The sequence below is a fragment of the Hyaena hyaena genome, unplaced genomic scaffold (genome assembly GCF_003009895.1).
Source record: "Hyaena hyaena isolate Hyena2069 unplaced genomic scaffold, ASM300989v1 scaffold_64, whole genome shotgun sequence".
Taxonomy (NCBI): Eukaryota; Metazoa; Chordata; class Mammalia; order Carnivora; family Hyaenidae; genus Hyaena; species Hyaena hyaena.
In genome coordinates, this window is record NW_024080698.1 from 4166166 (window position 1) to 4192832 (window position 26667).

General features: G+C 39.3%; 1 protein-coding gene across 3 annotated transcripts in view; it reads right to left on the minus strand.

Moving 5' to 3' along the window:
• Window positions 1-26667, minus strand: part of CRACDL (CRACD like) — a 144220-nt gene that overhangs the window by 38874 nt on the left and 78679 nt on the right. For all 3 annotated transcript variants that reach the window (XM_039232383.1, XM_039232384.1, XM_039232382.1), the window contains exon 3: window positions 7080-7248. In XM_039232383.1, the coding sequence (XP_039088314.1) occupies window positions 7080-7248 (169 nt within the window). The remainder of the gene's footprint in view (window positions 1-7079; window positions 7249-26667) is intronic.

Below are 26667 nucleotides of genomic sequence, written 5' to 3' on the forward strand. Positions count from 1 at the left end.
CTCCTCCATCTCTCCCTCGGGGTGCGCAGGATGAACAAGGGGGCTGGGGCTTAACGGCACATCATACAATAAGCCTTCAGCTACATTTATTTTTTAACAGCTTCTGACTCCAGTTTATCCCAACCCTGTCAAATACCACAGTCAACCATTAGGGGCATGGTAGACATAGAAATTTCCCTGACAGATCTGAAGACTGTGTGAATTCTTTTTATTAATGGGAAAATCAGGGTCTGATGAGGCGTGAGGTCCAAGACAGCAGGCCTGTAGAAAGGAAGGGTTGGCAGGGCAGCTCGGCTCGTTGCACAGAAGCCTGGTGTGGATGCTGAGGGAAGATGAAATCTTTCCTTATGGGCCAACATGCAGCTCCTCAGCGGGCTAGAGGCTGTGTTTGTACAGCAGGCTGAGGGCTTGTCTGACAGAGGCATCCTTGCAAGGTGGTCCAAAACACACACCACAGGGCTGGGTTTGAAATGAGAATTGCAAGTCTGCAAAGCCATGCCCTCTTTTCATTAACTCATATGAACTGTGCAATCCAGCCTGTGTGCCTAGGTCCTGGGATATAGATGGTGGGCCCCTCTGTCATCACCATCTCAGCCCCTGCCACAGCTCTGAGCTCAAGACTTCAATTCAGAACTGAACCCAAAGGACTCATTTCACAAAATATCCTAAGAGGATGTGAGAGTTGGTTGTCAGATTTTCCTACTGGCAGTGGCTGCCTGAACAATAGATGGAAGGAGATGATTGAGATCTGATGATGAAGGAAGGAAGGCTGGCCCCTACAGGCACTGGGCATCTTGTGCTTCACACTCCCCCACCCCCAGGCTGCCCCAGGCATCCTGCCTTCTGTGAGGTATTGAGAACTCTTAGGGGTAGTCCTGCTCCACTGCAGATCACGTTGTGTTGATTAATAATGCTTTCCAACTTCTTTCTAGCTCACAGTTGTGAGTCTGCAAGTGGGGAACCTATGGCTCCCAGAAGGGTGTGTCCTTACACTTCTCAGAAGGCATCAGGCCAAGTGAAAGAACTAGATGGGCCCTTCCTGCCAATGGCAGCTCTTGTCACAAAGATGACAGGCACACCTGGGTTTCCCTCCTACAGTAGGGCAGCCCATGGCCACGCCCACTGGAAGTCATAACCACTGCCTGAACACCTCCACTCAGGGGGTGTAAGGAGGAGTTGAGACAGCATGAAAAGGCCTCTGCAAAGATACATTGGCAAAAACACAAAATGTCATATGTTCAAGTCCAATTGCTATCAACAACCCAAATGGCCCCCAGTAGGTATCTGCATACACCATGGAACAATGGAGACTCTGCAGCTGACCAAGTAGGTAGGGAGTAGGTCTGTCCACAGGCAGCACCAGACTGCACTAAGTGAAAAATAAAGCAGAGTGCAGAACAACATGTTAGCTCTTTGTGGGGCATATGAACATAGGTGAGCATATGTGAATAGATGTGTTGTTTGCTCATATTTAAAAAAATAAAAACAGAGAGATAAGTAATAAATGAAAAAAAAAATAGTTACCTTTAGGGGGAACGACAAAACAAGATTAGGAGACAGGATTACCAGGTACTTACTTACACATTTACACTTTTGTCTTTGAAACTATGTTAACATTTTATGTAGTTAAAAGACAAAATCAAACCAAAAGGGAAATAAGACAATCTCTAAAACTAGAAAACAAACAGAAACAAAGAAGCCTAATTTTATATCACATTGTTGGTATAACTGTACAAAGAAAGGAATAATTTAAGTGATTTTAACTTAACATCCAAGTGGCTTTTCACTCTACATTCATAATAGGAGAAATTCCAAGAACCAAAAAAAAAAGAAAGAAAGAAAAGAAAAAGAAATTGCACTCAGTAGTTTTATTGGTAGCAATATTGATATTTAAAAACATTTTTAAAGTTTATTCATTTATTTATTTTTGATTTTTGAGAGAGAGAGAGAAGAGAGACTGGGAGACAGAGAGTCCCAAGCAAGCTCTGTACTGAAGAGCCCGACACAGGGGCCTTAACCCACAAACCATGGGATCATGACCTGAGCCAAAATCAAGAGTCAGTTATCCAACCGGCTGAGTCACCCAGGTGCCCTAGCAATATTGATTTTTAAAAAGAGTAGAGAACAATCCTTATAGAATGTAATCTCTGTGTGGGAAAGCGGGGTAATGAAATTATTAGTAGTATGTGGTATGATAAAGAAAATAAACAATTTTGTTAATATCACTAGGAACCAAGATTCCTAGTATAAGAGAACAATGAATTCAAATAATCAAAGTAAAAATTCTGTCTTATTAAACTTGAACTGGAAATACCAGTCAGTGATTTATTTTTCTCTTAAAAATTGGAACACTTCCTAGGATACCTACTGAAGAAGTCTAGAAGCAATGACAGCCGACTATCGATTATCATCCCGAGCAGCCAGATTACGGTCTCTAAAGACCGTCTGATACCGAAAAGAACCAGGACCATGTGAAGAGATGGCTGATAGTAGGTGTAGGACAGGAAATGTACAAAATAAACCTGGGATTTCTCATTGTACAAGAAAGCAAGGAAGGTTCAAAGACAAATGGGGTCATGTCAAAAGAACCCAGCAGCTAATCTGAAATGACTTCTAAAGTGTAAGATGAGACATGGTGAGGATAAAAATGAATAAAGACTGCCATGGTTTAATGCAAATCAAATATATAAAAATCCATGCATTCACAATGATGTAAAGAAAAAAAACCAACAAAACTCATCGGTCAGTGTTGGAAGTTAGGGTACCAGCTGGAGTACCAGGTCATTACTCTGAAGGCAGACTGGTGAAAGGAGAACCAGGCATAATTCTGCTTTTCCTGAAAAAACTGCATGTCAGAGAAATCAAGGAATTGATGAAGGAAAGGTCTCCCTCATGAAAAAATCCCAGCTAACACATGCAGAATGCCTGATAGGATTAGAAAAAACACCATTTTACAATAAAATAATGGATCTAGACAATGACCACAAGCAGATGTTAAAACCACTATGTGACATTTTGTGGAGCTATCACACTGAGAGAAACCTCCTGAACCCACTGCTCAGTCTTACCATCATGAGAAGTGGGACAACCAGACAATACATGCCTCATGAGGTGATATGACAGTAAGTATTCAGTACCACCTTGAACCTAAATCTAATTAAATATCTAGATCTACCTAACACTTTGCAAGAGATTCAGAGACTATAAAAATGAGTTCTATCATACCAAGAGAAAGCAAATCTAGAATGTGGGATATTGGACTGAGAAAATTACCCTGCTTCTCCATCAGATCAATGACAAGAAACAAAGCAGGGTATTGGGGGAGGAGGAAGGAAAATCATTACACATCAAGAGGCTTAGAAAGCATAACAACACAGACACAATAAATAGGTGTCAGCCTTTTAAAACCACAGGGTCCCATGTGATTTGCCAGCATTAATGTATGTTGGCAAATGGAACTCTTTTGCCCACGGTGATGGATGATAAGTTGCTGTAGAGTCTAGAAGACTCTCAGAGGGGCTAAAGACTGCCCCTTTTTGTCCCTTACATAGTCAATTACTTTATAACAAAGCTGCCAAGAATATACAATGAAGAAAGGATAGTCTTGGATAGCCACAAGCAAAAGAATGAAACTAAACCCCTATTCTACCCCATAAAAAAAGAAACATGGATTAAAGACTTGCACATAAGACCTGAAAACTCCTAGAAAAGTTACCACATAGGTAGTAAATTACCTTGACATTGTCATTGGCCATAATTTCTTGAATTTGACACCAAAAGCAAAGGCAACGAAAGCAAAAATAAACAAGTGAGACTGTATCAAATTTAAAAGTATCCGCACAGGAAAGGAAACCATCAACAAAATGAAAAGACAACCTACAGAATGGGAGAAAATATTTACAAATCATATATATGATAAGGGATTAATATCCAAAAAATATAAAGGGCTCATAGAACTCAATAGCAAGAAAAAACAACAACAATCGGATTCAAGAGGATTTAACTGTTTAACTAAGAGGAGTTAAACAGACATTTTTCCAAAGAAGACATGCAGATGGCCAACAGACACAATGAAAGATGCTCAACATCACTAATCATTCAGGAAATGCAAATCTCACACCCAGTAAAATGGCTATTACCAAAATGATGAGAGACAAATGTTGGCAAGAATGTGGAGAAAAGGGAACCCTTCCGCACTGCTGGCAGGAAGAGAAGTTGGTGCAATCACTATGGAGAATAGCATGGAGGCTCCTCAAAAAATTAAAAATAGAACTACCAGAGGACCCACGGCTGGGTACTATCCAAAGAAAATGAAAATGGGGTCTTGAAGAGATATCTGCATTCCCATGTTCACTGTAGCATTATTCACAATAGCCAAAATATGGAAACCCAATGTCCATCAACAGATGAATGGAGAAAGAAGATGTAGTATACATGTGTGTGTCTACATATATGTACATAGGGTATTATTTAGTCATGAGAAAGAAGGACATCCTGTGATTTGTGATAACATGGATCAATACTGAGGGCATTATGCTAAGTGAAACAAGCAAGACAGAGGAAGACAATACCGTATGATCTCACTTATGTAGAATCTAAAAAAGTCAGACTCATAAGAACACATAGAGGATGGTGGTTACCAGGGGCTGCAGGGAGGGGGGAAATGGTACAAACTTCCAGTTATAAGATGAAGAAGTTAGGGAGATCTACAGCATAGTTTGTACATTGCAGTTATAGTTAAGACTATTGTATCATACGCTTGAAAATTATTAAAAGAGTAGATCTTAAATGTTCCCACCTCAATAAATAAGTAGTCATTAGGTAATGTGATGCAGGTATTAGCGCTATGGTGGTAGTCATTTTTTAATATGTATGTGTATTAAATCAATACATTATCTGCCTTAAACTTCCACAATGTTACACATCAATTATCTTTCAATAAAGCTGGGGGAAATAGATCTTGTCTCATCCTCTGTGCTGTTCTCTAAAAACACTGTACTTCCCAGGCTTCATCAGATGCCACCCCTAAGCCTCCTATCCTAGCATCACTCCAGCGAACTTTTACCAGTAACTGAGGATCTGGCTCTTATGGGAACATAAAGATAGAAGGGAGACTGTCCCCATTTTCCAGGGGCTCCAGTGACAAAGAGGAGACACACAAGTGGACAGGTCATTTATCACACAAACACACACACGTATGCACACATGCACACACCCTGCTCGCCTCTCTGCTGTGTTCCTGCCCTGGATGGCGGGCCACTGTGTGTTCTGGTTAAGAGACCAGACAGGATGTGGGTCGGGAGAGTGTCATAATTTCCCTGGGGCTGGCCCAGTGAAGACATTTATAATTAGAAATATGATCATGACAACATCTTGCTTCCCAAGAATATAGAGCACCCTGCCTAATAAAATGTGTGTACATACAGCCCTTCCTTGGTAGTCTTCACAGAGTGCTATGTGGGTTCACCCTGCTCCCTGCTAGCACAGGAAAAACAGAAACAAAAACAAAAACCTTGAAAGAAAAACCTTCAATCTTTCCTCTTCAGTCATTTGGTGCCACCAAGTGGTCAGTGTAATTTCTACTCCTCTAAAAACAGGCAAGGAATTAAGGTGTATTATGCTAAGCGAAATAAGTCAGTATGAGAAAGACAAATATCATATGATTTCATTCGTATGTGGAATTTAAGAAACACAACAGATGAACATAGGGGAAGGGAAAGAAAAATAAAATACAAACAGAGAGGGAGGCAAGCCATAAGAGATTCTTAAATACAGAGAACAAACTGAGGGTTGCTGGAGAGGAGATAGGTATGTGTGTGTGGGGTGGGGGGTGTGGGCTAAATGGGTGATGGCTATAAAGAAGGACACTTGTTGGGATGAGCACTGGGTGCTGTTACTTGTAAGTAAAGAATCACTAAATTCTACTCCTGAAACCATTATTACACCATATGTTAACTAACTTGGATTTAAATAAATTTATTTTAAAGTTTGCATGGCAACAAATCTTCCCCCCACCCTTTTACTCACAGAAATAACTGCTGAGGCAGAGAAGGACAAATACCATATGTTTGCACGTATAGGAGGATTAGGAGGAACTTGAGGGAGGACCAAGGGGGAGAAGAAGGGCGGAAATGGTGGGGGAAAGGGAGAGAGGCAAACCATGAGAGACTCTTGAATGCTGACAAAAACTGAGGACTGATGGATGTGGGGGGGAGGGGGGGATGGGCATGAAGGAGGGCACTTTGGGGATGAGCACTGAGTGTTATGTAGAAACTAATTTGACAATAAACTATTTGTAAAAAAAAAAAAAAAAATTGATCTTATATCCTGTAACTACACTGAACTCATTTACTGGTTTTGATCATTTTCTGTTGCTGTTATTCTTTAAGATTTTCTATGTTTAAGATTGTGTCATCTACTAATAAAGATAATCTAACTTCAAAAAAAAAAAAAAGAAATAACTGCTGAAAGGATGTGTATTATAATTATATTTTGATAAAGTACAAGTTCTAAAAATAAGGACTTCTTCACTAGATTTCCCCAAATTTTCATACTCATTGGTTCTGTTGTATCTAACAATACTTTTGGATGATTTTCTAAGACTGAACAGAAGAAGCCTTCCCTCCACCCCTCTCTCCTTCTAACGGAGAATTTTTAAGTCATATAAAATCATGGCATATATCCTAATCTTGCTACTTTCAGCTGCAGGACAATGCACAAGTTCTCCAAAATTTCTCTAAAGCTTGGTTTGCTCATTTCTAAAGTGACCAATCTGACCTCTTCTCCCACAGTGGTTGCAGACATCTAATAAATACAGCACCTGGGACACAGCAGGTACCCGTTCATGTTTCCCCCTTTCTCCATCCCTACATAAGAAAAGACAGAAAATACAACTTCCCTGGAAGAGCCTCCAGTGGAATTCCCTTGGAAGGAAGTACACTCAGAAATCCAGCGAGTTTCCAAGACCATAAGACAGAGTATTTGGGTCCTCCTATCCTCCCCCAAATATCATATGACAAATATCATATGATTTCATTGACTGGGGCACACATGCCGGAAGGATGGACAAGGCAACTTACTCGAGCTCATCCTCTGAGTCATAGCCCACTGGCCCTGACTCAATGGCAATGACCTCACTCTTCGCCTGACTTTGTTTCCAGGTGCTATTTCCTGTGGAGGACGGTGATTCCTTTCTCTTCTTCTTCCCAAATAACTTCTTAAATGTTTTGAACTTGGACTTTTTCTTCCCTGTGAGGAAATAACGCATGTGAGTACTTATGAAGCATGTGGAAGGTGTGCACCAGAGAAGGGCACAGAGCAGTATTTCTGTGTGTCAATTATGCACTCCCGGAAAGTTCTTGTATCACACAGAGGTCAGGAACTACACAGAGTACCATTTTTGCACACCCGAAAACAATCCTGATTTGTTTACTTTATACATTTCATAAGAGAGCCTAGAAAGCTCTGGAGCATGATCACTGAATCAAACCACAAGCAATCTCTCTCTCCTTCCTGCCTTCCTTCCTTATTTTTTTTAAACTGATCTTTCACCTCCTTGGTTAAATTTATTCTTCAAGAATTTGTTTTTTATCATAGAGAGAGAGAGCAAGAGTGTGAGGGAGGAAGAGGAGCAGAGGAAGAGAGAATCTTAAGCAAGCTCCATGTTCAAGCATGGAGCCTGATGCGGGGCTCAATCCCACAACCCTGGGATCATGACCCAAGCTGAAATCAAGAGCCAGATGCTTGACCAACGAAGCCACTCAGGTGCCCCTAGTTTATTGTTTTTGATGTAACCACTCTTATTTCTACCACCACACATGTTTTGCCCATTCTTGAATTCACATCGCACATACTATATTGTATGCATGGAATCATATAGTATATACTCTTGGGTCTAGCTCCTTTCATTTCATGAACTGCTTCTGAATTTTGCATTGATGATGCATGTATTAGTAGTATGCATTCTTATTTTAATTGCTGAGTAATATTCCACTGTACAAACAAAAGCAAGTTTTAATATCTAATATATACACAGCCAAAAGCAAAAAAAATCCTGGTAAGGTAAAGGCCATGTGATAACCCATATTATTTTTTCCAAAATAGCGTTCAACTGCTTCATTTAGCATAAACATGCATGCCAGAGACAATCGGAGGAGGCCCAGCCTCCTGGTGCTCACTGGGGCGCCCGATGCCAGGAGGAGCTAACAAGTGTGGGTGAAAAAACACATCAAATTGCGGTGGAAGCACTGAGCCCCACTCTGCCCTGTTTCCTGGATTGTCAGAATTTATGACACTTTGAAACATTTCGTGATCTCTTCTCTGAAGCCTCCTTTAGTCTCACCCACAAACTCTACCGATAATCTCCAGGATCCTGTGACATCACATTAGCAGCTCAGGACTCTTCATTCCTTTCCTTCTGAATATTTGTGAGAACTAACAACAAAAAGATGCAACATCAGGGATCACCAGGGTACTGTCTAGTATATCCTGAACATTTTATTCAGTTTGAATAAAACTGGAACAGTTTATTAGTTTGATAAGTAAACAATTTTGTGAGCTGAATTCCTTGTTTAAAATACCCCCCTGCCCCACCAGCATCTTTACATTTATATGAATGTTCCCTTGGGAAGTTTACATGATCTTGCCTTAGTGTGCAGAACGACTTAGGATTACTCTAGCTGGGGTCTGTACTACCTTAAGGGGAGCAGACCCCTACCCAAAGGGAAATCAGTCCTACATGTAGCAGAGTTTTCTTAACTTCTAGTGGAAGTTTCCTTACCTTAATAATCACATAATGCTTATGTTGTTAACTGATGGTTCTCAATGACAGTTTATGATCTGGAAAGACTCTTAGAGTTTTCTGCATTTGCCAGGATATCATCTGGCCTTTGTCTAGTTGACAAGTAGGTTTGCATCCCTGAAGGTCTGAATATGCAGGGCAGCCTTACTACCCTATGCAGTCAAAGATGGTGTTTCCGGGTTAAAAAGAGTGGCTACAAAGATCCAGAAGGTCACTGCTGAACACTCTTGTCTGAACTGCAATGGTTGGTTAGTCAGCCATCAAACTGGGGCCTGTTCATGTTAGGTTTATCCACTGCTAGGCTGTTTAACTCAGTTTCTCTAATGGGGTACAGGAACTATTTAGATTTTCTACTACTTGATTCAGCCTTATGAAGCTATGTTTTTCCAGGAATTTGCCTATTTTTTTCTAAATTTTCTAATTGGCATATAGTTATTAATAGTATCCTTGTATTGTTTTAGCATCCACACCAACTGTAAAAAAGCCCCCTTCCTCAGCTCTGATATTGTTTGTGCCTATTTTTCCTTGATGAGTTTAATGAGAGGTCAACATTATTTGCTTTTTTAAAAAAGGTGCTTTGTTAATTCTCTCTACTGCATGTTTATTTTTTGTGGTGTCAATTTATGTTCTTACTCTTTCCTTCCTCCTACTGTCTTCACATACTGTGCCTTCTTTTTACACTTCTTGAGATGAATACTTAGCTAATTACTTTTAGGCTTTTTTTTTTTTTAAATAATAAACACATTTAAGGCAATACATCTCCTCCTAAACCTCTTTTAGCTGCATCCCATGTTTTATTTTCACTGTTGTTTGACTGAAATATTTTCTAAATCCCATTATATTACCTTCTTAGACCTAGAGTTATTTAGGAAAGTAGATCTTTTTTTCTCTTTCAGAGTTTATTGTCAGGTTGGTTTCCATATAAAACCCAGTGCTCATCCCAACAAGTGCCCTCCTCCATGCCCATCACCTTCCTTCCCCTCTCCCCCAAACCCACGAGCCCTCAGTTTGCTCTCAGCATTCAAGAGTCTCTCACCGTTCGCCTCCCTCCCTCTCCCCTATTTTCCCCCTTCTCCTCCCCATGGTCCTCCATTAAGTTTCTCCTAATCCACCTATAAGTGAAAACATATGTTATCTATCTTTCTCTGCCTGACTTATTTCACTCAGCATAACACCCTCAAGTTCCATCCATATGGCTACAAATGGCCAGATTTCATTCTTTCTCACTGCCATGTAGTATTCCACTGTAAACCACATCTTCTTGATTCATTCATCAGTTGATGGACACTTAGGTTCTTTCCATGATTTGGTTATTGTTGAAAGTGCTGCTATGAACATTGGGGTACACGTGCCCCTATGCATCAGCACTCCTGAATCTCCTGGGTAAATTCCTAGCAGTGCTATTGCTGGGTCATAGGGAATGTCTACTGTTAATTTTTTGAGGAACCTCCACACTGTTTTCCAGAGGGGCTGTACCAGTTTACATTCCTACCAACAGTGTAGGAGGGTGCCCATTTCTCCACATCCTCGCCAGCATCTATAGTCTCCTGATTTGTTCATTTTAGCCACTCTGACTGGTGTGAGGTGGTATCTCAGTGTGGTTTTGATCTGCATTTCCCTGATGATGAGGGACGCTGAGTATCATTTCATGTGTCTATTGGCCATCTGGAGGTCCTCTTTGGAGAAGTGTCTCTTCATGTCTTCTGACCATTTCTTCACTGGATTATTTGTTTTTTAGGTGTGGATTTTGGTGAGTTCCTTATAGACTGTGGATACTAGCCCTTTGTCTGATACGTCATTTACAACTATCTTTTCCCATTCTGTCGGTTGCCTATTAGTTTTATCGATTGGTTCCTTTGCTGTGCAGAAGGTTTTTATCTTAACGAGGTCCCAATAGTTCATTTTTGCTCTTGATTCCCTTGATTTGGGGATGTGTCAAGTAAGAAACTGCTGCGGTTGAGGTCACGGAGGTTGTTTCCTGCTTTCTCCTCTAGGGTTTTGATGGTTTCCTGTCTCACGTTCAGGTCCTTTATCCATTTTGAGTTTATTTGTGTGTATGGTGTGAGAAAATGTTCTAGTTTCACTCTTCTGCATGTTGCTGTCCAGTTCTCCCAGCACCATCTGTTAAAGAGACTGTCTTTTTTCCATTGGATATTCTTTCCTGCTTTGTCAAAGATTAGTTGGCCATACATTTGTGGGTCCAATTCTGAGTTCTCTATTCTATTCCATTGGTCTTTGTGTCTGTTTTTGTGCTAATACCATACTGCCTTGATGATTATAGCTTTGTAGTAGATGCTAAAGTCTGGGATGGTTTTGGTTTTCTTCTTCAATATTACTTTGGCTATTCGGGGTCTTGTATGGTTCCATACAAATTTTAGGACAGTTTGTTCTAGCTTTGAGAAGAATGCTGGTGCAATTTTGGTTTGGATTGCATTGAATGTGTAGATTGCTTTCGGTAATAACGACATTTTAACAATATTATTCTTCTGACCCATTAGCATGGAATGCTTTTCCATTTCTTTGTGTCTTCTTCAATTTCCTTCATAAGTTTTCTATAATTTTCATCATACAGATCTCTTATATCTTTGGTTAGGCTTATTCCTAGGTATTTTATGTTTTTTTTGTGAAATTATGAATGGGATCAGTTTCTTGATTTCTCTTTTTGTTGTTTCATTGTTGGTGTATAAAAATGCAACCAATTTCTGTACATTGATTTTGTACCCTGCAACTTTGCTGAATTCATGGATCAGTTCTAGGAGGCTTCTGGTGGAGTCTGTCAGGTTTTCTATGTAGAGTATCATGTCATCTGCAAAAAGTGAAAGTTTGACTTCTTTGCCAATTCTGATGCCTTTTATTTCCTTTTGTTGTCTGACTGCTGATGCTAGGACTTCCAGCACTATGTTAAACAACAGTGGTGATGGGGCACCTGGGTGGCTCAGTTGGTTAAGTATCAGACTTTGGCTCAGGTCATGATCTCACAGCTCGTGAGTTCAAGCCCCACATCAGGCTCTGTGCTGACAGCTCAGAGCCTGGAGCCTGCTTCAGATTCTGTGTCTCCCTCTCTTTCACCCTACCCTCCCTCTCAAAAATAAACATTAAAAAAAAAAACAACAGTGGTGAGAGTGGACATCCCTGTCTTGTTCCTAATCTCAGGGGGAAAGCTCTCAGTTTTCCCCATTGAGGATGATGTTAGCTGAGGGCTTCTCATAAATAGCTTTTATGATGTCTAAGTAAGTTTCTTCTATCCCGACTTTCTCGAGGGTCTTTATTAAGAAAGAATGCTGTAGCATGGAGGAGGGCACTTGTGGGGATGAGCACTGGGTATTACATGGGAACCAACCTGACAATAAAGTATTTAAAAAAAAAAAGAAAGAAAGAAAGGATGCTGTATTTTGTCAAATGCTTTTTCTGCATCTCTCGACAGGATCATATGGTTTTTATCTTTTCTTTTGTTAATGTGATGTATCACACTGATTGATCTGCGAGTACTGAACCAGCCCTGTAACCCAGGAATGAACCCCACTTCATCATGCTCGATAATTCTTTTTATGTGCTGTTGGATTCAATTTGCAAGTATCTTGTTAAGGATTTTGGCATCCATATTCATCAAGGATATTGGCCTGTAGTTCTCTTTTTTGGCTGGGTCTCTGTCTGGCTTGGGAATCAAAGTGATGCTGGCTTCGTAGAATGTGCCAGAAGTTTTCCTTCCATTTCTATTTTTTTGGAATAGCTTGAGAAGAATGGGTATTAACTCTGATTTAAATATCTGGTAGAATTCCCCAGGGAAGCCACCTGGCCCAGGGCTCTTATTTGTTGGGAGATTTTTGATAACTGATTGGATTTCTTCACTAGTTATGGGTCTGTTCAGATTTTCTGTCTCTTCCCATGTGAATTTTGGTAGTATGTGTGTGGTTAGGAATTTGTCCGATTTCTTCTAAGTTGTCCAGTTTGCTGGCATATAATTTTACATATTATTCCCTGCTAAGTATTTGTATTTCTGAGGGGTTGGTTGTAATTAATCCATTTTCATTCATGATTTTATCTATTTGGGTATTTTCTCTTTTCTTTTTGAGAAGCCTGGCTAGAGGTTTATCAATTTTATTTTTTCAAAAAAACAACTCTTGGTTTCATTGATCTGTTCAACTGTTTATTTAGATACTATATAGTTTATTTCTGCCCTGATTTTTATTATTCATCTTCTCCTACTGAGTTTGGGTTGTACTTGTTGCTCTCCTTCTAGTTCCTTTAGGTGTGCTGTTAGATTTTGTATTTATGCTTTTTCTAATTTCTTGAAATAGGCCTGGAATCCAATATACCTTCCTCTTAGGATCTCCTTTGCCGCATCCCATAGAGTTTTGGATTAATGTATTTTCATTTTCATTTGTTTCCATATATATTTTAATTTCTTCTCTAATTGCCTAACTGGGCCATTCGTTCTTTAGTAGGGTGTTCTTTAACCTCCATGTGTTTGGAGGTTTTCCAGACTTTTTCCTGTGATTGATTTCAAGTTTCACAGCATTGTGATCTGAAAGTGTGCATGGTATGATCTCAATTCTTTAATATTTACTGAGGGCTGCTTTATGTCCCAGTATGTGATCTATCTTGGAGAATGTGCCATGCGCACTTAAGAAGAAGGTGAATTCCCTGGCCTCAGGATGTAGAGTTCTCAATACATCTGTCAAGTCCATCTGGTCAAATGTGTCATTCACGTCCATTGTTTCTTTAGTGATTTTCTGTCTAATTGATCTATCCATTGCTGTAAGTGGAGTATTAAAGTCCCCTGCTATTAACACATTCTTATCCATAAGATTGTTTCTGTTTGTGATTGTTTTATGTATTTGGGTGCTTCTGTATTTGGTGCATAGACATTTATAATTGTTAACTTTTCCTGATAGACTCTATAATTATTATTTAATGCCCTTCTTCATCCCTTGTTACTGCCTTTACTTAAAAGTCCAGTTTGTCTGATACAAGTATAGCTACTCCAGCTTTCTTTTGACTTCCAGTAGCATGATAGATATTTTTCCATCTGCTTACTTTCAATGTGAAGGTATCCTCAGGTCTAAAATGAGTTTCTTGTAGACAGCAAATAGATGGATTTGGGTTTTTTATCCATTCTGGTACCCTATGTCTTTTGATTGGAACATTTAGTCCATTTACACTCAGTGTTATTATTGAATAATATGGGTTTAGAGTCATTGTGTTCTTTGCAGGATTCATGCTTGTAGTGGGGTCTCTGGTGCCTTATGTTCCTTGCGACATTTCCCTCATAGAGTTCCCCTCAGGATTTCTTGTAGTTTAATGGTGATTAATTCTTTCAATTTTTGTTTATTTGGGAAGACTTTTATCTCTCCTTCGATTCTGAATGACAGGCTTGCTGGATAGAGGATTCCTGACTGCATATTTTTTCTGCTCATCACATTGAAGATTTCCTGCCATTCCTTTCTGGCCTGTCAAGTTTCAGTAGATAGGTTTGTAACTACTCTGATAGGTCTCCCTTTGTATGTCAGGGCCCTTTTATCCCTAGCTGCTTTCAGAATTCTCTCTTTGTCCTCATATTTTGCCAGTTTCACTGTGATATGTCATGTTGAAGATCGATTCAAGTTATGTCTAAGGGGAGTTCTCTGTGCCTCTTGCATTTCAATGTCTGTCTCTTTCCCCAGATTGGGGAAGTTCTCAACTATAATTTGTTCAAGGACTCCTTCAGCACCTTTCCCTCTCTCTTCCTCTTCTGGAATTCCTATGATAGGGGTATTATTTCATTTGATTGTATCACTCAGCTCTCGAACCCTCCTTTCGTGTTCCTGGATCAATTTATCTCTTTTTTCTTTGCTTCCTCTTTTTCTATAATTGTATCTTCTAATTCACCTGTTCTCTCTGCCTCTTCAATCCGTGCATTGGACACCTCCATTTTATTACGCATCTCATTTATAGTATTTTTTTAATTCATCACAACTATTTTTAAACCCCATAGTCTTTGTAGCAATAGCTTCTCTGGTGTCCTCCATGCCTTTTTCAAGCCCAGCGATTAATTTTATGACTATTGTTGTAAATTCTTGTTTAGTTATGTTGCTTATATTTGTTTTGAGCAGTTCTTTAGCTGTCATTTCTTCCTGGAATTTCTTTAGAGGAGAGTTCTTCCATTTCTTCATTTTGGCTAGCTTTCTGTCTCTTGTTAGTTTTAAAAGCTTGTTATGCACTCTGCACTTGCGAGTAATGCTATATAAAGAAGGCTCTTTGAATGTCCAGGGCCTGTCCGTTCAGGAAGTGTTCTCTGAATGGTCTCTTGGTCTCTCTTTTTAAGACTTTGGTTATTTTATTTCCCTACTCATGGTGGTATTTGGGACTCTCCACCATGTGTACTTTGGCTTGTTTCTTGAGGTAGCCCTGGAAAGGAAAACAGACAGACAAACACACAGGGAACAAAGGCACTCAAACGCACAGACAAATCCAACAAACAAGCAAACCGAAAAGGAAAAAGAAAAAGAAAAAAAAGGAAGAAAAGAACAAAGAAAAAACCCCAAAAGACAAAGCACAGTCTAAAAGCATAAAACTAGAATTCCCAGCAGGGTGTATGCAGTGCTGAGGGAAGAGCATATACAAAGAGAGAAATGACAGGGCGGGGAGAAAGTGAAATTGGACAATGACCAGGCAGAGAGACTAAGAGGCTTAATTCAGAGAAAAAAAGAGGAGAATATGGTAGGAGGCAAGGAGAAAGAAATGAAGATAATGTTACTCAGAGAAACTATATAGTCTCATTACTCCAGAGAGAGAGAGATAGAAAGGTAGTGGTGAAGGTGTAGAATATACATCTAGAGAATGGATTAAATGTGACTGTTTAAGCAAACCAGTGACCAGAGTGCCCAGTTCAGCAGAGGGGAGGGATACGAATGAGACAAGGGAAAATATGTCTGAAGAGAAAGAATTGATCTAGAATTAATCACGGTAGTGCATCCATGTTGGTCTTGCCCTGGGCTCTGGTTAAAAAAAAAAAAAAAAAAAAAGCAGCTCTCTAGCAGGGATGGGCGTGGTTTGGGGTAGGGAGGTCTTAGCCTCCACTCTGGTCCCACAGGCCACCTCCTGAGGTCCTGCCTTGGTGGTTGTGGGGAGAAAAATGGCAGCTCTGCAATCCCTTCTCAAACCAAGCATTGCAAATCACTCTTTTGAGTCTGATCTCCCTGTACCTTGGGCTTAGCCAACGTGGGCCGTGTTCTACGTCCCAAGCCCCACCTGGTTTTCAGGTCTTAGTCTGTGTCCTTTATTGATACCACCTGAAATACAATCCTGCAGGCCGGGCCGCTTCCCTGCCTGGGATTGAGCCGGGCGTGTGGCAGAGCAGTTTCTTCTGGTGCTGCCTGAGACTGGGAAACTCAGCCCAAAGTCAGCACCACAGCTAGAAATAGGATCACTCTCTGTCCCGAGGTGAGGTTTTTCTCTTCTCTAGGGACAGTTCTATGAGCAATTTCAGCCACTCTTTCTCTTCCCCTGGACTCTCCGAGGCTCCCCATGAAGGGGGTTCCCTCCCCTCCCACTGTGTCTCCAGTCCTGGCTCTTTTTTATCTTCCCCAGTTCACAGTCACGCACCTATGAGGTTGTCTTCTTAGTGGACTCTGTCTCTTTTCCTCCCAAATTCCTGCGGTTCAGTGTCCTATGGCTTCAGGCCTTCTCTGTTTGAGATAGTTGGTTAGACATCTGACCCTTGATTTTGGCTCAGGTCAGGCTCTCACATTTGTGAGACTGAGCCCCATGGTCGGCCTCCACTCTGGACTTGGAACTTGCTTAAGACTCTTTCTCAACCTCTTCCTCTACCCTTCCTCTGCTCATACTCTCTTTCAAACAAACAAACAAACTATTCTGATTGCAGATTTTATTTATTTTTATTCAATTTCTTGACATCAATTTTATGTCAATTTCTCCTCCATAACTTTTAATATTACAATGGTGTAGAGAAAGATACAATTATTATCTTGCTGGGAAACTGAATCTTTTGTGAAATGGCCCTCTTTATATCTTTTTAAAAAAATTTTTTTAAAGGTTTTATTTATTTCTGCGAGAGAGAGAGAGAGAGAGAGAGACAGCGACGGCGGGAGCAGGGGAGGGTCAGAGACAGAGACACAGAATCTGAAACAGGCTCTATGCTCCAAGCTGGCTGTCAACACAGAGCCCTACGCGGGGCTCGAACCCACGAACCGTGAGATCATGACCTGAGCCAAAGTCGGATGCCCAACTGACTGAGCCACCCAGGCACCCCTTTACATCTTTAGTGATGCCTTATGGCTTAAATATTATTTTGACTGCTATTAATGCATCTATCTAGCTTCCTTTTTCCTAGTGTTTATAAGATACATGTTTTTCTATCCTTTTACTTTCAACTCTTCTGAATCTTTATATTTTTGGACTTAGAGTCGTAGAAACCCAATCTGATGATCTTTAATGTCTAACTGGAACAATTAATTTAATTAGCCTTATACTTACTGTAATTACTGATACGTTAATAAGAACAAGTCTACATCTTATGTGCTTTTTCTTAATCTCCTTTCTTGTGGTCCTTTGGATTAGTGGACTTAAAAATTATTCTGTTCTTCCCACTGTAAGTTTGTAAGCTATGTCTTCAATATCTGTTTTTTCAGTAACTATCCTAGAAATCATACTATGCATTCTATTATAGGACAAAACAAGGAACTTAGAATACTTTAATCCTATTTATATGTCCCATTTTGTTTTCATTTTTTAAAAACCTCAAAAGATATCCTTCCATGTTCATCCAGATTGTTTCTCGGTTTCCTTGCTCAGCATTCCTTCTTGTATTCCAGACATTCCATCTATGACAATTTTCCTTTAGAATCTGCTTTGGAGAGGGCCTACTGACGACAAATTCAGTTTTTGTTTGTCTGAAAATGGCTTTATATTTCCTTCATTCCTAAAATATATTTTTCCTAGGTATGATTTTCTAGGTTGACAGTTACTTTTTCAAAGTTATTCTTTCAATAATAGTGAAAATATTATTTCACTGTTTTGTTTCTGTTGTGTGGTTGAGAAGTCAATCATCAGCTTTTTGCTCCTTTGAAGATAATATTTTTTCTCAGACTGACTTTTCATTTTGTCTTTGATTTTCTATACTTTCACTCTGTATGGATTTTCCTTTTATGTATCCTTCTTGGGGTTTATTCAGTTTCTTGACTCTGTGGATTGGATCTTTTTTTTTTAAATATTTTTATTTATTTCTAGGAGACAGACAGTGTGAGCAGGGGAGGGTCAGAGAGAGAGGGAGACACAGACTCTGAAATGGGCTCCAGGCTCTGAGCTGGCAGTCAGCACAGAGCCCGACGCGGGGCTCGAACCCACGAACTGCGAGATCATGACCTAAGCGAAAGTTGGACGCTCAGCCAACTAAGCCACCCAGGCGCCCCGAGGGTCATCTTTTTTAAAATCAAGAATATTCTCTGCTAATCTCCCCTCCCTTGAGATTGCTCAAATGTACATTAAATCCTTTCACTTATCTCTATGCCTCTTCTCTTCTGTATCTCCCATCATTTTATGGTTCTATGCTACAAACTATATACTTTCTTTTTTTTATTTTAATTTTTAATTTCTACATGCTAAATGGGGCTCAAACTCACAACCCTGAGATCAAGAGTTCTATGTTTCACCCCCCAAGCCAGCCAGGCACTCCTTTTCTGTCTACTTTCTTATGATTTCTCTATCCTGAGCTGATATAATCTACTGTTAAACTCATCCAATGAATTTCTAACAGTTATTCTTATTTCTTTTTTTAAATAATTTTTTAAAGTTTTATTTATTTTAAGAGACAGAGAGAGCAGAGGAGTGGCAGAGAGAGAGGGAGAGAGAGAATCCCAGGCAGGTTCCAGGCTGTCAGCGTGGAGCCCAATGCAGGGCTCGAACTCACAAAACATGAGATCATGACCTGAGCTGAAACCAAGAGTCAGATGCTTAACCGACTAAGCCACCCAGGCACCCCTAGTTTTTCTTTTTCTAAAAAAATCCATTTGATGTTTTTCAAATCTGGCATACAACTTTTTAAGTTATTTTAAAAATTACAAGTAAAATTTACTCTTTTTTGTACACATAGAGCTGCATAATGACCTCAAGATATAGAACTATACCATCACCCCTCATGCTGCCCTTTTGTAACCAAACCCTTCACTGTCTTTAACACCTGGGAACCACTGATGTCTCCTCTGTTCCTATAGTTTTGTCTTTTCTAGAATGGCATACAGGTTGATTCATACAGTATGTGTCCTTTTGATTCTGGCTTCTTTCATTCAGCACAGTGCATTAGAGACTTATTCATGTTGTTATGTCAAGCAGTAAGTTTGTTCCTTATTACTGCCGAGCCCTATTCCATTGTAGGGAAGTACCACTTTATTTAAACATCGAGCAGTTGAAGGACATTTGGATTCATTGCAGTTTGGGGCAATTATGAATAAAGCTGTTATGGGTTTCTGTGTAAACATAAATTTTCATTTCTCTTAGCCAAATACCTAGGAGTAGGATCACTTGGTCACAGAGTAAGTGTATGTTTAATTTTATAAGAAATTATTGAAATATTTTTGAAAGTGGCTGTACCATGTTGCATTCCCAACAGCAATATGAGAGTCCCAGCAGCCCTCATCCTCCAGCACTTGCTATTGTTGGATGTGCTGTTTTTGCTTTGCCATTCTAATAGGTGCACAAAGTAGCTCACTGTAGTTTTAATTTGGATTAACTAATGGCTACAGATATTGAGCACTTTTTCATGAGCTTATTTGCCATCTGCATTGCATCTTCTGAGGTAAAGCATCCTTTATTTATTTTTTTTTTTATGTTTTGCTTTTTTCTTTTTCTTTTTTCTTTTTTTTATTTTTATTATTATTTTTTTACAAATAGTTTATTAAGCATCCTTTAAAACCTTTGCCTATTTTTTATTTGGGTTGTTTGTTTTCCTATTGTTGAATTTTGAGAGTTCTAAATACAAGTCGCTTGTCAAAGGTGATTTATAAATATTTCTTCCCAGCCTCAGACTTGTCTTTGAGTTTTCTTTCTCTCTCTCTTTTTCTTTCTTTTTATTTTGTTTTTGAGAGAGAGAGAGACAATGTATGGGTAGGGGAGAAGGGTAGAGGCAGAGGGGGAGAGAGAGAATCTTAAGCAGGCTCCATGCTCAACATGGAATCCAAAGTGGGGCTTGATCCCACAACCCTGGGATCAGGACCTGAGTTGAAACCAAGAGTCAGATACTCAACTGAATGAGCCACTCAGGTGTCTCTGTCTTTTCATTTTCTTTCTTTCTTTTTTATTTTTGTAGTATGTTTTAATGTTTATTTATTTTTGAGAGAGAGAGAGAGAGAGAAATACAGAGCACGAGTGGGGAAGGGGCAGAGAGAGAGGGAGATACAGAATCTGAAGCAAGTCTTTTCATTTTCTTAACGGGGTCTTTCAGAGAGAAAAAGTTTTAAATTGTACTTTAGTCCAATGTAGGGATTGAGGTGTCCTATCTAAGAACTCTTACATAATTCCAGGTCACAAATATTTTCTGTTTTCTTTGAAAGGTTTCATAGTGCTGCCTTTGATATATTTTAAATTCATATTTGTATCATCTGTGAAGTACAAGTCAAAGTTTTTTTTGTTTTTTTTTTTACATTGGATGTTACATTTGTTGAAAAGACCATCCTCTTTCCCTTGAATCACTTTTGCATCTTTGTCAAAGACCAACTGACCACATTTGTATGGGTTGATTTTTGGACTCTGTTCTAGCTCTACATGTCCATTCTTTCATCAGTATTACCACACTTGGCTTTGTTATTGTAGCTTACAAGTAAGTCTTGAAATCAGGTAATGTGAGACCTCCAATTTTGTTCTTCTTCAAAACTGTTTTCACTGTTCTGGTTATTTTGCTTCTTCATGTAAATTTTGGAATCAGTTTGTCAATGATGAAAAAATATCCTGCTGGGATTATGACTGTTTCATCTTTTCTATTCCTTCTCCTCCTCATCCCTGCCAGGTTATTTCAAAGCAAATCCTCCCAGATACTATTATCACTTTATCTATATGGTTTGGTTTCTTCCTAAATAAAAAAATCTCTGATTTTTCATGGAAATTAAATAAATGATCACTGGTCAGTATTCTTGCTGTAGATCACTGGTCTGGGTCCAGCCTTCCACAGAAGACATAGCAACAGTATATTCTACCCCATGTGTACTAACACACCATTCTGCAGCTCAGTTGGGGGAGAACTGACATTTTAGCAACACTGAGTCTTCCAATCTATAAATGTAGTTTTAGTCCGTTCAGGCTGCTATAATAATGTACTATAGACTGGGTGCCTTATGAGTAACAGAAATGCATTGCTCACTCTTCTGGAAGCTAGAAGTTTGAGATCTGGGAGGCAGGCACCATGGTGGGCTTCTGTTGGGGTTCTTTCACAGGCTGCTGACTGCAACTTCCTGCTGTGTCCTCAAGTGGCAGAAAGAAAGCAAGTACCTCTCTGGTCTCTTCTGATAAGGGCACTAATTCCATTCATGAGGGTTCCGCCCTCATGGCCCAATTACCTCCTAAAGGCCCCGCCCTCCTAATATCTTCACAGGGTGGTATTAGGATTTTAACATAAATTTGGGGACACAAATATTCAGTCCACAACACAGAATATATCACTCCATGTATTTAGGTCTTTGTTGACCTAGGTCTTTCTTTAAACAATTTTTTTCCAGTATATAGATCTTGCATACATTTTGTTAGATATATACCTAAGTTCTTTTTATTTGTGCTATTATAAATTGTACTTTTAAAAATTTCAATTTTACAACTGTTCACTGCTAGTTACACAGAAATACAATTGATATTTGTATACTGACACTGTATCTTGCAATCTTGCTAAACTTGCTTAAGAGATCTAAGTACTTTTTTGATAATTTGTATAATCATGTCATCTGCAAATAAAGACAGTTTTATTTTTTCCTTCTATCTGTATCCCTTTTATTTGTCTTCCTCAGAGCACTGGCTGAGTGTTATGACACTTTTCATAGTTCCCTGTTCCTTCCAAATATTTTCAAACGTTCTTTAATTATCTTTAAACCTACTGTGCACAACTGTTTTATAGCATATGTTTGATAATTCTGGTATTTGATGCTTTTGTGTATCTTTTGTGTTTCTCTTGTTTCTGCTGTGTAGTTTCTTATTAATTTTTTTTTAAAAAAAATTTATCCATTTATTTTGAGAGAGACAGAGACACTGTGATTTGGGGAGGGGCAGAGAGAGAGGGAGAGAAAGAATCCCAAGCCGACTCTGCGCTGCCAGGGCAGAACCTGATGTGGGGCCCAAATTCACAAACTGCAAGATCATGACCTGGGCTAAAACCAGGAGTCAGACACTTAACCGACTGAACAACCCAGGCACCCCATTTCTCCTGTGTATCAGTTTGTTAGGGCTGCTGTAACAAAATAGCACAAACTGAGCAGCTTACACAACAGAGGTATACTGTCTGTCAGATCTGGAGGCTAGGAGTTTGAGATTAAGGTGTTACTGGCATGGTTGCTTCCTGCAAAGGGCCATGACAGAGACATCTATTCCATCCTCTCTAACTCCTGGTGGTTTGCTGACAAGTTTTGACATTCCGTGGCCTGTAGATGCTATCACCCTGATATGACTTCATCTTCATATGGTGTTCTTCTTGTGTGCATACCTATGTCCATATCTCCCCTTTTGATAATGGCATCAGTCATAGATTAGAGGCCTTACATGCTCCAGTGTGACCCTGTCTTAACTAATTCCATCTGCAATGATGACCCAATCTCCATATAAGTCATATACTGAGGTACCAGGGATTAGGATTTCAATATATGACTTTTGGGGAGACACAATTAAACCTAGAACATGTTGGTTCTCATTCATGGTGCCCTGTGGCTTTATATATCTGGTTATCACTGACTGTTTGTCGTGGAACTTTTTGAAAATATTATTTTCTGTAGTATTTTGAAGTCTAGGTAGAAGGCACCTTTCTTCAGAAAAGAATGGCTGATTCGACAAGGTGCCTATAGTCATATCCACTTGAGGAATACTATTAGCCAAATTCAAGGGTTGAGATTCTCTAAATTACCTAAGTGATACAAACTCAATTTACAAGTCTATAAAGAGGTCATTTACCTCTGATTCACACTTACTCAGATTTTATTGTTCCTTGGGTTCCCACTTTATAGTCAAGAGGGTCTTCTGTGAGACAGCCCACCTTGTATAGACATGTACTTTGATATCTGACCCTTTCTCTCATCTACCACTCCATGAAGACATGAAAATAAAATTCAAAATTTCCAAGACTGGTAAATGATCTGAGGGCAGAAGTGCTTCTGTGATCACTTATCCCTCTGGATTACCAAATTCTCTTTCAAGTCTGGCTGTCTTATTTCTTACTTTTAAAAAGATTTTTAACTGGATGAGCATTGGGTGTTACATGGAAACCAACTTGACAATAAACTATTTTTTAAAAAAGATTTTTAAGAATGGTCTTATTTAGAATTTTTTCTCATTTTATTTTTTCTTCATCATGATAAGTGTACTCTTTCATCCCCACCCCCTATATCCCCCAGCCCCTCCCTCTCTCACTCTCCCTTTGGTAAATATCAATTTGTTCTCTATATTCAAGGGTCTGATTTTTGGTTTGTCTCTCTCTCTCTCTCTTTTTCTCCCTTGCTCATTTGTATAGTTAATTAAATTCCACAAATGAATGAGGTCATACGGTTATTTGTCTTTTCCTGACTTAGGACACTTAGTATTATACTCTCTAGCTGTATCCATGCTGTTGCAAATGGCAAGATTCCATTTTTTAAAAAAATTTTAATGTTTATTTTTGAGAGAGAGAGAGATAGAGTGCGAGCAGTGGAAGGATAGAGAGAAAGGGAGACACAGAATTCAAAGCAGGCTCCAGGCTCTGAGCTGTCAGCACAGAACCTGATGTAGGGCTTGAACTCATGAACTGTGAGATCATGACCTGAGCCAAAGCCTGACACTTAACCAACTAAGCGACCCAGGCGCACCATTCATTTTTATGGCTGAAAAACATTCCACTGTGTGTATGTACCACTTTTCTTCATCCACTCATCTATTGATGAACACTTCAGTTGCTTCCATAGCTTGTCTATTGCAAATAATGCTACAATGAACAGAGAGGTGTGTGTATCCCTTTGAATTAGTGTTTTTCTATTTTGGGGGTAAATACCCAGTAGTGTGATTCCTGGATTGTAGGACAGTTCTATTTTTAATTTTTTGAGGATCCTCCATACTGTTTTCCAAAATGGCTGCACCAATTTGCATTCTCCACCAACAATGCAAGAAGATTCTTCTTCCTCCACATCTTCACCAATACCTGTTGTTTCTCATGTTGTTGATTTTAGCCATTCTGGCAGGTGTGAAGTGATATCTCATTGTAGTTTTGGTTGGCATTTTCTTGATGACAAGTAATGTTGAGCATTTTTTCATGTGTCTGTTGGCCATCTGTATGTCTTCTTTAGAGAAATATCTGTTCGTGTCTTCTGTCCACTTTTTAACTGGATTATTTGTTTTTTGAATATTGATTTGTATCACTTCTTTACATATTTTGGATACTAATCTTTTATCAGATATGTCATTTGCAAATATCTTCTCCCATTCAGTAGGCTGCCTTTCAGTTTTGTTGACTGTTTTCTTTGCTGTGCAGAAACTTTTTATTTTGATGTAGTATCAATAGTTCATTTTTGCTTTTATTTCCCTTGCCTCAGGAGACATTTCTAGAAACATGTCAGAGAGATTACTGCTTATTCTTTCTTTAAGAATTTTTATGGCTTCAGGCCTCACATTTAGGTCCTTAATTCATTTTGAGGTTTTTTTTTTTTCTCTTATGACTTTTTTTAGTTTATCTTTGTATATGTGAAAGAAAATGGTCCAGGTTCATTCTTTTGCATGTGGCTATCCAGTCTGCCCAACATCATTTGTTGAAGCTTATCTAGAATTTTAAATTTTAAATGGGAAGGGGTTGATCTGAATAACTTAACTTACTATTGTTCAGAGAAAAGAATATTTAATTTCTCTCTTTCTTTTTAAAAACTGATTCTAGGGGCATCTGGGTGGCTCAGTAGTTTAAGAGTCTGACTTGGCTCAGGTCATGATCTTGTAGTCAGTGAATTCGAGCCCCATGGTGGGCTCTGTGCTGACATCTCAGAGCCTGAAGTATGCTTTGGTTTCTGTGTCTCTCTCTCTGCCCCTCCCCCATTCATACTCTGTCTCTCTCTCAAAAGTAAAATAAACATTAAAAAATAATTTATAAAAGGGGCACTAAGGTGGCTCAGTTGGCTAGGTGTCCAACTTCAGCTCAGGTCATGATCTCACGGTTCATGGGTTCAAACCCCACATCAGTCTCTGTGCTGACAGCTCATAGCCTGGAGACTGCTTTGGATTCTGTGTTTCCCTCTCTCTCTTCCCCTCCCCCTCACACTTTGTCTCTGTCTCTCAAAAATGAATAAATGTTAAAAAAATGTTTTTAAAACCTGGGGCGCCTGGGTGGCTCAGTCGGTTGGGCGTCCAACTTCAGCTCAGGTCATGATCTCACGGTTCATGGGTTCGAGTCCTGTGTCGAGCTCTGTGCTGACAGCTCAGAGCCTGGAGCCTGCTTCAGATTCTGTGATTCCCTCTCTCTCTGACCCCCACACCCTCACTCATGCTGTCTCTGTCAGAAATTAATAAAACATTAAAAAAATTTTTTTAAACCTGATTCTTCACAATAACCTCCATAACCATCCCAAACTAGCATTTATGGAGGTTGTTTCAGACTAATGACTAATTAAATACTTCTTCAAAAAGGTATTTTTCTGTTTAAAATCAGAAATAATTCAGTATCCTTCATTATGAGAAATTCTGAAATTCCATTTTCTGTCTCAGGGTTTTTATTTTTTTAATTTGTATTTGAGAGAGAGAGAGAATGAGACAGAGTAGGAGAGAGGGGCAGAGGGGCAGGGAAAGAATCCTAAGCAGGCTTCATGCTCAGCAAAGAGCATGACATGAGGCTCAATCTCACAAACCTGGAATCAAGACCTAAGCCCGCAAGCTTCACCTAAGCCAAAATCAAGAGCCAGATGTTCAACTGACTGAACCACCCAGGCACCCCCATAAGAGTTAATTTTTAAAACCTCACCTTGTATTTGGGCTTATTTGGTGTTTATCAAAATGTGACAGAAGAAAAGTAATTCTAATATGGAATAATAAGGAAAATCCTGTAGCATACGAAATAGAATCTTTAATGGAATTAGTATTTGAAGCTAAGGGTTAGCATCTAGGATTTAATACTATTAGAAGCTGTTGCCAGTAGAGTACATCAAAGAAAACCACTACTAGCATTTTACCCTTATTTTTTTATTTTTATTTTTTAGCATTTTAACTTTAAACAAGAGAATGATAGGGAACTAAGAAAAAGGAATGTTGTGGGGAGACCAAATTTTTTAAGGTCAATTTTACAATTCTGTCTAGACAAATAGCAATCTATGGAAAACAGTGAACCAATCACATAATCAGGTAAGTCTTAGAACATGTAATGAGATAATGACTCATGGGCCTGTAATTTAGCTTGGCAGGGAGTATAGGACTGGTCTCTGAAGGAGAATCAAAGCCATGAAAAAGAGAGACCAAAGGCTCTGTCTTAATAATATTATTTCTTCTGCATGATCAGGCCATCCCGTGCTTTTCCCAACCTCCTACTGATCCTTTGGCTGTTGTGGGGTGATAAATGACTCCATTGCATTGTTCCTCCTTGTTTTCTTTTTGTTTTTTAATTTTTTTTAAATGTTTTTTAAATTTATTTCTAGGAGAGAGAGAGAGACAGCGTGAGGAGGGGAGGGTCAGAGAGAGAGGGA